This window comes from Vigna angularis, chromosome 11 (assembly GCF_016808095.1).
Source record: "Vigna angularis cultivar LongXiaoDou No.4 chromosome 11, ASM1680809v1, whole genome shotgun sequence".
Lineage (NCBI taxonomy): Eukaryota > Viridiplantae > Streptophyta > Magnoliopsida > Fabales > Fabaceae > Vigna > Vigna angularis.
Window position 1 is genome coordinate 25996098 of NC_068980.1, and position 13144 is coordinate 26009241.

General features: G+C 33.7%; 1 protein-coding gene across 6 annotated transcripts in view; it reads right to left on the reverse strand.

Moving 5' to 3' along the window:
• The window catches only part of LOC108334153 (protein PHYLLO, chloroplastic), a 30084-nt gene that overhangs the window by 12544 nt on the left and 4396 nt on the right, over window positions 1-13144 (reverse strand). For 4 of the 6 annotated variants that reach the window (XM_017569818.2, XM_017569820.2, XM_052870722.1 and 1 more), the window contains 10 exons: window positions 11830-11889; window positions 11626-11694; window positions 8887-8991; window positions 8622-8816; window positions 8028-8126; window positions 6760-7326; window positions 6399-6623; window positions 5827-6129; window positions 2196-2263; window positions 1-159 (listed from right to left, as the gene is read on the reverse strand). In XM_017569818.2, the coding sequence (XP_017425307.1) occupies window positions 1-159; window positions 2196-2263; window positions 5827-6129; window positions 6399-6623; window positions 6760-7326; window positions 8028-8126; window positions 8622-8816; window positions 8887-8991; window positions 11626-11694; window positions 11830-11889 (1850 nt within the window). Of the gene's footprint in view, window positions 160-2195; window positions 2264-5826; window positions 6130-6398; window positions 6624-6759; window positions 7327-8027; window positions 8127-8621; window positions 8817-8886; window positions 8992-11625; window positions 11695-11829; window positions 11890-12641; window positions 12708-13144 lie in introns of all 6 variants that reach the window. The other 2 variants (XM_052870723.1, XM_052870724.1) reach the window with 1 other exon arrangement.

Here is a 13144-nt window from a genome sequence, read left to right on the forward strand (position 1 = left end):
CCATGTGCCATGCATAGTTCACGTATTGAAATGTTGTGAGAGGTATAGAAGTATTGATGCATTATGGATGTTTCAACTTTATCTGCCAAAGGAAGATTACTGAAAATTGCTCCTCCGTGATTATTAACCACAAGAATTGTCATCGGTTTCCGCAGTTTCCTAGTTGGCATGTTTTCAGAATGTTAGCTATGCTTCATGAAAGTAAAAGTTGAAATAGGATAGCTTTGTTGAACAATACGTACCTTAATAGATAATAAATAATTTTATGACTAAAGAATAGACACTAGCAAGATTATCTCTGATCTGAAGATAAATGTTCATACCATTATGCAAAAGGCTAAATACCTAAAATTCATTAAACCCACAGTACAATTATTAAACCCATATAGTGAAGCAGAGTGACCCTCTCCAAAAATAGAGAGATAGCCACTATTTTAAAATTGTTAAAGCTGATTGGGGAGGTGAATTCAAACCCCAAACCAAGTACATCATTGAACTAGGTTTACTAAGATGAATTACTTCCCTCACAAAATGAACCAATCACTTGATTACTCATACTGAACCAAGGAATCCTAAGCAAGCTTTGAAGGACTGCTACTATGAGGCATTACTGAAAGGTAATAACTAGACTCGTGTTCCTTCTTCCCAATAGACTAACTAAGTGGGTATTCAAAGTTAAGAAAATTGATGGTTTAATCAAGAAGTTTGAGGCTGTTAAATGTTCTCCTTTCAGTTTATCATAATTTTCTTATTAAACCACTTGAAAGAATTAATATGAAAGAAAGAAGATTTTATTCAATTGATTCATTTGAAACAGTACATCAACTTCTATATATAGAGAACTCAAACCCTAAAGTAATAATCACATGAGATCTCTAGAACATTCTAACAACTTCTAGTAATACATTTAATATCTTACCAACAACTTTCACTATTGCATTTAATATCCAACTAACAACAAAATTTGTTAGATATAACAAGCTTAGGGCCCATTACTTTACATTTTCCTGTTTATAAACACATAACCATATGTGCTCCATAAATATTTCAACATGGTATCTAGAAGTAGGATTAATCCTTGCCTCCTTGATTAACTGCTATTTCATTTTAGATGACGTCAATTTCACCGAGTCTTCCAAGTACTTTAAGTCTAATCCTTCTCCTACTATGTCTCTCACTGATCAAGTCATTGTTCTAGTTGTTTGTCATCCTCTTGCTGTTTCTAGTATACTTAGAGATCTTGACGAGTGCATATTTATACTCACAATTTAGTCTTTAATATTAGATTCTTAATTGGTTTTTGTACTTTCATACAATATTTTAATTAAGATTTGTTATAATTGGGTTTATTTAGCATGAGATACAAAAACATGTTGAAAATAACTTTTTAGTTGCATAAATGTTCTTGAGATATTTTAAGGTGTGTTAGTGCAGCTACAACTAAGTTGAGCTCATTGAGGTGTGAAAATAAATTGGTTAAAGTTTCATGACACCTTAAAGATAAATCCAAGAATAAAGGGCTACTGAGACATTTTATTAATTGATGTGTATATTACAATGTTTTGGTACTCTATATATAGAGTACCATGGTAGGCAGAAAAGAATCCCAACCATTAAAGTTGGGTTCACACACACACAAAACAATATTAAACTTAATACATTTCAACACTCCCTTAAGCTGGAGCATATAGATCATCAGACATATAAACTGAATCCTAGGCCCTCTTAAAGACTTAGTCAGAATATTTGCAAGTTGTTCATTAGTCTTAAATAGAATTTATTGTAAAGGTGCTACGTCCTTTGTGCTGCACATAGTTCCTAGATATATCTTTCAAATTCTCTTCTCTTCCCTTTCATACATTGTATTTGTTGTTATAAATATGAGATCCTAGGAGAGGGAAATTCACTCACTAAAATTCATTCTAATTCCTTTGTATTATTCTCAAGTTTTTGTTTCTTCCGAAGTCTTTCACATAACCACTAAATTTGTTCTCACATGATTTGGAGTGAACCATGTGTATCAATTACCCAAGGAAACTGAATATAAAATAATAAACATGTAGATCGAAATTACCCTATGTAAAATGACCATATAGCTAACAGCAAAAATATATAACAATACTCTATTAACAAGCATTACCAAAAGAATACATAAATATTGTATGAAATGAAAAATTTGGTACATAATTTCCTACCGCTGGTTCAAAATTGCCAAGCCATTGGTATCATGCAATAAAGAAATATCTCCAACTACACACAACACCTGAATGAAATTATGAAATTAAAACAAACTATTAACAACAGAAAGGAAAATATGGTAAATTAATGAAATAAAAAATAAATGGACAAAACAAAACAAAGAAAGATGAAGTTTTTAAGAGATAAGTTCTCACAAAAGACATGAAAAGAGGCACTAGAATCACAAATCCATGTAGAATTAACACCACCTTGAAAATAAGTGTTAGCAAACATATTTTTCTGGGTGAAATTCTTTACATTAGGGTTCAGCCAGGTCTTAGGAGTTCTGTTGTTGGACTAAGAGGAATTGAACTGTGCAAGTTGGAGTGTTGAAGGATCATATAGAAGAAGAGACTCGGGGATAATAATGCATCAGCCCTTTAGAATAAAATTATGCAAAGTAGTTAAAGTTGAGATTGTGGTTAAGATCGTGAAGGGTTCACAAAATCGTAAATCATGGGATCTTAACACAAATATTAGATTTTAATTTCTACATATATGTGTGTGTGTGTGATAGGATATTGGGTAATAGGATAGAAGGGGGCCGAACGGTAGGAGACAAGGGGAAATAAAGCTGAACGGGAGCTGGACCCAATCGGTTGAAGAGTGACTATCCTAACTGTTCTAGTTAAGATAGGCGGGAAATATTTAGAAATAATTATAGTAAATAAAAATATATCTTAGGGAAATATTTTATTTAGAACAATATTCATATTTTATTATAGGGAAATATTTTATTCTAGGAAAATATTTTATTTAGGAAATAATTAATATAAATAAAGGGAGAGTTTAGGGTTAAAGGTATGTTTTTTATTATTGAGTTGTTGACAGGCGGCTACCGTCTTGTGAGGGAGGTTATGCTCCCAAAGTAATTGAAGGAAGTTATGCTCCTAATTATTGTTTACCTTTGTTAATTCAGATATTACCATCAATAAAAGAAATTCTTTAGTTCAATTCCATTCTTTCATTATTATTTTGCTTACTTTGAGTGTGTGAGAGGTTGTTCTGGTTAAGTTTCGTACTCAGGAACGTAACAGTGTGTAATATAGGATATAAGGTGATAGGATATAATATGTGCAGGATAGAACGAAACAAATTAGGAATTAGTTGTTAGTTGGTTAGTTGGTTGGGGGCCTTTATAGAAGGCAGGGAGGTCTTGTGTCAGGATAGTTTTTGTTAATTCTTTGTGCAAACAAGACCTTGTATCTTGTGGAGGGAAAGTGTTCCCTTGATAGTTTTGAGTTGTGTACAGTGTATTCTTTGATTACCAGAATAATATACCGTTTTCCCAGTAAACTATGTGTAAGAGCTGTGTTTCATGAGAGATTGATTTCTTGACTAAAGAAATCTATCAGTGTGTGTGCGAGCACGCATGTACACCCCTAAAATGACTTGGGTTTGTGATTGTGGTTTTTCAATTTCGTAAGGAGAAGAAGATATGGATATTAGGTGAATTTATGCCAATGCTGAATTTCTTGATTTTACACTTAATTAGATTTGGGAAAAGATATACACTGACACCTAACCAATGCAAGTTCCATGAAAAGAGAAGATATTTGTAAGTTATAAGTGCTTTGAGTTGGTTCTATTTTAATTGAAACTCAATCAGGGAAGAAGGTGAACGGTGCAGCAAAAAGCACCCTTAATTTTTAATTGGGATTGAATTTTGTTTTAATTGAAACCTAGATTAACCAAGAAAGTGAACAAGTGTTGCGGCTACAAAATAAAAGGTGATTTTAAATTCCATTAAATTCTAATTGGGTGGTGTTGTGGCTGAACACACATAACAAGGTGAACTTTTTAATGCATTAACTTTTAATTAGGTTTAGGTTTTATTTGAACTAAGTCCATTCATCAAAGGAAGTGAACAGGGGGTGCAGAGGACATTACAAAAAAAATATGCTATCCAAACAATATCATAATTCTGTTTGTTGGTGCAATTTTGTTGTGACATGATCATACTTGAGATTTGAAACATATACTATGCAATACCATAGGCTCGTACGATTTTATGAGTAAAATCTCGATTTTCACTACAGTGAAATGATGGCAGTGTGACCATACTTCAAATAGATTTTGCATTCAAAATTGGCAGTGTCTACCATGGCCTCTGCCAAGATCACCATGACCACTAGTTGTGCCCCAAACCTAATAGAAGTGTGTCGCCAATAATGCAAGAGAGAATTAACTTTGATAACATTGATTGAAGAAATGTAAAAAGCATTTGATCCTGAACTTCCCACACTTCATATGCAGTATTCATATGGTCATAGTGATCCTTATCATCTGGATATCGTGGAGAAGTCCTAGGGTTAGCAACAAATAATTCAAGCCTGTGCGATTTGGTAATGGGTTCAACTTGTTGACATCAAGGAAGATAGTTGGAGTTGTAGAGTTTCTCAACAAGGGAAACGGGAAAGGAGTAAGGTGCAGAAACGGTGGGAGTTGAGGTAGCCACAACAAAAAGTGAGAACCACATTTGAAAAAGAAATTGAAGGTTGCCAAGAGGAAAGATGGCTCTAGAAACCATCTTAGAGAGAAGAAAAAAGTGGAATATAGAGAAATTTATTTTATTATTTCTGTACTGTTCACAGCAAAATACAAAAGGATCATTTATGGTAGCTACCCTTGAGAAATCGAACAGACCAAAAACAAGAATAGAATTGCCTAAAAGGGACAGCTGGCAAAACAAACTGTTGAGTTAGGAGAAAATATATTAAGTTAATTGTAATCATTACAAGTGTGGCGTTGTGATATACTAGAGATCCTTTTTTGTAATCATTACTTTAGGGAGAGAGTTGTCTATGTATATGCTATTTATTCAATTTCAATAAGATCTTTTCTCTCATCCAGCTTAATCCTTTCCAAGTTGGCATATATTGTGATAACAAGTCAGCCATGTACATTTCCTATAATCCAATACAAAATTATAAGTGCAAATATATTGAAATTGGCAGGGAGATTGTCAAAGATTATGACAGAGTTCTTGTAGTTATAATTCATGTCCCTACAAAACTTTAGATAGCAGACAATTACACTAAGGGGCTTCCTCAAAGAAGATTCTAGGATAGACATATTGGTAATGATATATATTTATTTACCAACTTGAGGGGAATGTTGTAAATAATAGATTATTGGGATGAAAATATCCTCACTATTTTGACATTGATTAGGAGAAAATATATCAAGAATCTTCCAATTCATTTCATCATATTTTTATTTCCCGATTTTAGAGATTGTTACAAATAGAGGTGATGAGAATATAATGAGTATGATTGTTATCAAAAATAATTTTGTATTTCCTTACATAGTTCAAGTTTCCTTTTTGTTATAAATAAAGAGCATTCAGATATATCAATTTCCAACAATATTAAAGAGCAACTCTTACAAACAAGGTACCCCGCCCTCTAAAACTACCAGCACAACCCTGAATATCAATCCTTTGTTCATGGTTCTCATATAGGAAAACAGTACAGCAGCAATGAACATACATTGAGCTCAAAATTACGTCAAACAAGAAACGCTATTTATTAAAACATCCTGTTTTAATATATCAACGAGGGTATTTCTGAAAATATAAACAGCTACCTTTTTGTTGCATCCTGCAGCAAAACCAATGGCTGTGCTAAGTAACCCATCGATACCACTAGCACCCCTGTTAGCAGCCACCCTCATCAAGTTAATTGGTAGGTCTGAGTTTAACATTAGTGATGAAACACTTTGATTGCATATAGACCAACTGCGTCCATATAAATTTGCATCCCGAATAGGCATACTGTTACCAAGAAATAGGGCAGACTCGGAGGAAAGAGCATCTGACATCACATGTGCAACATAAGGTTCAGTAAGGGAGCATTCTGCATTAATTTGAAATTTTATCTCCCATTCAACCTACAAATTAAAATGTTATGAGAAAATGACTAAGCTGTATCCAATATCAAGGAATTATTGTCAGTCACAAACAGAAACCTCTTAAAGTTTACTTGTCCAATACCATTCTAAAAATTTTAATGGAGAACATTGTCAATAGTGGAAATGCTTTCAACCGATTTCAAACTGCTAGATAAGATACCTCAGGAATACATCAGATTAAGATGTAAAAGAAAACATAGCCAACATTACCATAACAAGAAGTAACTTTTCAATATTAGAATTAATACCATTTTACTCAACAGTTGTAGGGAAATGCCCCACATGCTCCTAGTATTTGTAACTGAAGCCTTAAGTAAGCAGCCCACAAATTCAAAAATTGAAGTTTGTATACGATGAGTTATAATATGTGATGGATCATGCCGTTGAGGATGTTTGTCAACCATAATATATGAAAAAGGAGCCCGATCCTCAAGAATTTGGCAGACTCGTTTGCTTGTTAGCCTGCTTCCTATCTGCTCCAAATAAAAAAGGAGGATGGGAAAAAGTGAAAAAGGCAAAAATATCATATAATAACTTAAAAAAGGAAAATGAAAATTTTAGAAGGAAATAGAAGGGGAATTGGAAAACTTTTGTAAAAAGTGGTAATACCTGAATAACCACATCAACGTCTAACCAGCCCTTGACAGTATCTGAGAGAAGAGCTTGATCAAGATTATCAACAAATATAAAATTTCTTTCAATATCAGGAAAAGAACTTAAAAGAGTTCTCAACCGCAACCCTGACAAGATATCTGCTACAACAGGCCAGTGAAGGTGTTTAGCCAAAAGCAGAGCAGCCCACATCTCATCTTCTGTGTGGATTGCACCAAATAGTAGAAGACTATTCTTGGATTTTTGAATCAGATCCAAGACTTCAGACATTTCACCAGGTGCATTTGTACTAGTATGAGACAATCGCATATGAATATACTTGGTAAATGGTTCAGCATTACTCATCCAGAAATCTAGCCCTGTCAAACAGCTAGACAACCATTTACAGGGACTGCTTTCTAAAGGCTCTCTAAAAGGGCAGTTGATATGTACTGGACCACATGGTGAAGATGTTGACCTATGTACAGCAGAATCAAGAGTTGTGAGCACCATCTTTGCAGGAATTTGATCTGTGGGTGCCGGGAGATTAAAGAAAAATCTCACAAAAGAACCAAAATGGTTCACCTGATACAGAAATTCAATGTGTAGACTGAGTAACCAAGGAAAACATGAATATAAATATTCCTTCATTTAGAACAGCTAATCACTTGCAATGGAAACTACCTATATTTTCATTTAAAATCACTATAGGCTTTCCAAATAAATGCAGTAGATATAGTAGTGAATTATAATATTAAAAAATATACCGAAATAGTCCCTTTTAACAAAAATGCTGGTGAGGTTGTTGCTCTGTGAATGTTGAAAGAATTATTTGCATTCTAGAGAGAGAGAGAGAGAAGAAAAGAGAAACACAAATAGAACTGGTACTATTGAACAAAAACATGGGTTCTCTTATATAGAGAAAGAAAATAAACATAGCCGTAAAAATGCAACTGATAAAACAGCTATAATAACTTTTATAACAAACTTAATACAACAATCACACCACCCCCCACCCCCCTCCAGCAAAGTCAAGGTGGATTCTGATTAGCAAGAAGAGGAACCACATTGATTTGTCCCCTGATAAACGTGAAACTAGTCAGTTTGCCAGAGGTTAGTTAACTACTAGCTCAGATACATAAAGCTGATGACATCAATTATTCAGTGTATGTAATTTTTTTTCTTTCACTTGTAAAGAAAACACTTTCTCTCAATTATCAGAAATTCCAAGAACCATATTCAGGAATATCAATGGCCATGATATTTAAGAATATAATGGCTTTAACCTGATCAATTGCTTGGTTTGCCCCACAATCCAAAAGCTCTGGAGGTCGATCTGCAGTAAGTAAAATAAGAGGCACAAAATCTTGACTTGCCTCCACAACCTGCAAATTTTGTCAGTCACCTAATTAGATAAAAAATATTACTTGTGTAATAACAAACTTGATTAACATATCCCTCTAGAGAAAGAAAACTACAACTCAAGTTCAGTAAAGAACAGTAAAAAATAAATTAGGTATAAAAAACCTGCCAGATTGATGGAAGAAACACAAGTGTCTAATATTAATCATATCTTAAATAGGGAAACTTAAATATATATTATTTAGGGATCATGTATCCTAAAATATTGGCTTAATATTATTATATTATTAAAATAAAATCATCAGTGTTAGAACCCACCATTTCTGTCTAGTTCTTACACCTGAAAATCCGGAAGTTATTTCATATCAATAAGTTCCAATACCGCATGTATTGGCGAACACATAAAGAATAAAAACAAACCAAAACACAGGTATATAACTAATAAATCATTATACATTCAACATAATTCATGACTATGAGGAAAACCACGTCAAACAAGCAATACTAATGAAACTTACAGCTGGAAGAAGGTTAGAAACTGCTGTGCCTGATGATGTTATGACTACTGCTGGAATGTGAGATCCTCTTCCATATCCAACAGCATGAAATGCAAGTGAACGCTCATCGAAGCATGAAATACAAGTGACTAATTTGTGACTTGCAGCAGCAACAGCAAGAGGGGAAGATCTAGATCCAGGAGCAATACAGAAATACTAAAAGAAAGACTAAATCATAATTGTGTTAATATTGGCACATTTATAACAATTTATCAGATCATCTCACCATCAAACCAAGTCTTGTGCACTCTTCAACAATAAGTGATGCCCAAACAGCATTAATGTTGGCACTTTCTTTCAGTGAGTGCGATGATTCATTGGCATGATCCAACTGATAATGCGAGAGAAGCATAGCAAGGACAAATTTCAGACAAATTTACTCATTCTAGCATTATTAAATAAATCCTCAATGCACCACAGAGTAGAAAAACAAATAAATCTTCAATAGCATTACAGAGCAAGAAATAACTTGGATAATGAATAATTCTTATTTTTTTTCTATCGAAAAGGAATCAAATTTCCCAACAAAACTAAGGTGTTTGTTTCATCAAGTCCCAAAAAACTAATTTGTTCCTAGGTCTTGTTCTTGTTTAATGCCTCCATTTCCACATCCATGGCTTGTTTCCATTTCCAACCAGATAATGTTTCAGATGTAGAAGATGTAGTTATAGAGTTTAGGTTTGTGAAAAGGTTTTGTATGTAGGGGAGATTTTTCAGAGAATGGGAAATTTGATAGAGGGTAAAGTGGTTGTTGGGTCTGTTGGGTGCATGTTCTAGTTCCCTTTCTAAGGGCAATGGGAAGGTCTAGGTTTTGGTCCACCTGTGCTTCTGAATTTTCATAGACAAACTCATTAGAATTATAAGAATTTATAGAATTAAAAATATTTACCTCATGTAATGGTAGTAGGTTGGATTCTTGGACATGCAGAGATCCTAGAATGATCTTTTCTCTCGTTGAATAAATCAGATTTTTTCCAAATGATCTTTTCTCTCGTTGAATAAATCAGATTTTTTCCAAATTTTCCACGCTCATTAAGGAGAGTTTTAGTAGCAGGTTCAGGAGGTTTAGGTACAATACATGTAGGTCCAGGAAGTTCAAGTGCAAGTCCAAATTAGGAAGCTTGAGAGGCTCATCTTCCTCTCTTATATTCTCCACCTGAAGATGAGGCTGCTGGAAGTGGTAATTGAAGGTGACATCTATTGACAAAGAATTTCTAAATGGTGGATGTTAAGAAGTGGACTTTAAATCCAACTCAATCCTACAAAACCGATTTGTAATGTAAGGTTTGCACCCTTTTATATACTATGAATTGACCTTACTTCTAGTCGATGTGAGATCTCCAACACCCCCCCCCCCCCCCCCCCCCCCCCCCCCCCCCCCTCACGCTGAAGTATATATATCTCAAACGTGGGACTAGACATTAATGAGCGGTTCGATAGCAAGTGGCATGATAGGCTTAACAAACAACAATCTCGCTAAGATAGGCTCAGACTCTTGGCTCTAATATCATGTAATGAAGTGAACTTTAAACCAGTTTTGTGGAGTTAAGTTAGGCTTAAAGTCCACTTCTTAAAAGTGGGTGGTAGCATTTATATTTGTTTTTGTAGTTAAGTATCCTAAAAAAACAAACTCGACAACCCTAGGATCCAATTTTCCCCTTCCATTACTATGAATATGCACAAAGGATATACACCCAAATATTCTAGGTTGGAGTTTATTGTCAAGGTCTATATATGGGTAGAACGATACGACTTCCATGGTACTCTTTGATCCTAAGATTTTAGAGTGTAATCTCTTGATGAAATAAGAACCTGTACGAAGGCCTTCCCCCCAAAATTTCTTAGGAACATGAGATTGAAAAGGTAGTGTTCAAATTTGTTCTAGTAAGTGCTCACTTTTTCCTTTAGCAATTTCATTCGGTTGAGATGTGTCAACACATGAAGACTCATGGATTATCCCCTCTTTTGGCGAAAGAGTTGAACCCAAAATTAAAGTAGTCTTTGACATTATCAGACCTAATTCTCTTAATATTTACTCCACATTGAATCTAAATCATTGCAACAAACTATTTAAAAGCATAACTAACCTCAAATTTGTCTTTCAGTAGGACAACCCAATTCACCTAGTGATAAAAAGGGATAGGGATTTGTCCCCGGTTTCCATCCCAAAATTCATGATCTTAGTCATTTAGGTGGATTATGCAGCAATAAAGGCTGAAATAGCGATCAAAGTAGTAATGAAGGACGCAATTTTATTTAAGGGGGTGCAGCAATGAAGGCTGCATTTTAGGATTGATAGACAAGATGAAGACTCCCAAAGATTGGGAGCTCTAATACCATCTCAAATTTAGAAAGAATAATACATTTCTTCTCTATTACAATAATGAGCCCATTAGGCCTATAAATACATGAGCCTGCTAGTCATTTGAAATATGTATTTTTGTTATTATTTGGAATAATTAGTTATTTTATTATGATGATATAATTTGTTTTTAATATATATCAAGGTCAATCAATTCAATTAGTGACCCACCTAGTTTGACCACTGACCCATTGAGCTAGTGCCTCAACTGGGTTGATAACCAAGTAGGTTTTCACAACATTGGATATTTGTTTCCTTATTTTACAATCATTGTTTTTTTTCTTTTTAAGCATAGTCAATTACCCTTAAAAAGGGAAGATTAGTGAATGCCCGGAACATTTGTTCAAAAATGAAGAGGAGGGCTATCAAAGTTTGTTGGAACAGTTAGGAAGAATAGCTTGAATAAAGATAAGATCCAAATATCCAATTTACATCTTATTTATGACAAGGTTTTGCTAACCCCATTTTTTTATTTTCTATTTTTTGTATGCAATAAATTGATTGGTTTTCCCTCACTTACTTGGCCTTTATACTCTAGCCTAATATGACTATATCTGGATAAGAGATAAAGCATTATATATTTGCAATGAAATTACAATATACCATATTGTTTGAAAGAGCAAGGGTTGCTGATAGCCTTAAACAAAATTGACTGCAAGATGGAGACTCTCTCTGCAATAGAAGTGAATGAAATTGGAATTGTGCAATTATGCATAAGAGTGAAGAAACATACACTAATGGAGGAAAATAACTAAATTTAATATTAATAACAGAAAAAATGAAAAATGCACTGGAAAAATAGAATACCAGTTCCGTGATGTCACTTAAACATTCTCTTCCTCCCTGTGCAATAGTATTCATGTAGACCTGGCAATTCATGCAGATCACAAATAAACAACTTGGAGCAAGTTTTTGATAGATCAGGAAATATTTTTTGCCTTAAAAAATATTGGAATGAGCATTGCATTAATTAACAGAAAAAAAAAATGAGCTCGTAAACACTCAACAATATAAACCAAAAACAACTTTAAATTTCAAAAATGAACAAAAGGAAGAATATCCAGACTGTTGAATTTCAGAGAAAGACATCAAACTAACTCAAACCTCATTAAGTTTCACACTCAGCTCCAGATACCGTGTTAAATTTCAGAGAAAGACATGCAACTGAATCAAACCAAAAGATTTACTGTATTACAACTGAATATTGTAATTGAAATTAGTTACACCTAACATGAATCGCCCATCTATAGATGACAAGAACAAAACAGAGGGTTGGCTAACTGAACCTGAAAACCTAATAAAGGACCAAAGGGAAACAAATCTATCACAGAAAAATGTATGTGTAGGATAGCCAACTCTAATGTAGAGGAACAGAGTTTTTTTAACTAATTTGATCCCTTTTGACATTTCTTATTAAAGTTCAAAAAAGGGTTAGTATTGTTAGGATTATATTTGAGTTAGAATTAGACTGCCTGATGCATGGATACATAAATTTGGTCCCATATCATTATAGTATATGAATCGAATACTGATAGATTCGAATAAGACTGTCATTGCATTTGAGATGCAGTCTATACATGATTTTTGGCTACTAGAAATGATTTGATCATGATCCTCACCTTTCAATGACTCAGTGTGCCTCTTTCGTGCATTGGAGTTCTCTTCCTCTAACATCTCTGTTCTTGCTACAAAATAAAAACAAAGCCTTTCTTTATTTGCTTTTCTACATTGCCTCATGTAGTCACTCCATCAAAAATCACCCCTACCAGTCATAATTCTAATATTCATCAAACTTCTACTTTCAATTTTAATATTTACCTTCTATGAATCTGTGACTTTAATTTCCAGAATTTTCTGTGACTTTAATTTCCAGAATTTTCGACAATGTATTCATTTTTATTTTTTTTGTATCAGTACATCCTTCTTTAGCCCCTTAGAATTAAAAAAAATATCATTTTAGTCCCTCGATTTTAGTAAAATATAGTTGTAGTTCATAAACACTAAATTTGAGAATTAGAAACTCATTTTAGTCCTTCACATGTAATGTTTAGGGACTAAAATGTTATATTTTTTAATTTTGAGAGACTAAAATAAACGTTTTCAATTTTAAAAGACCAGGATT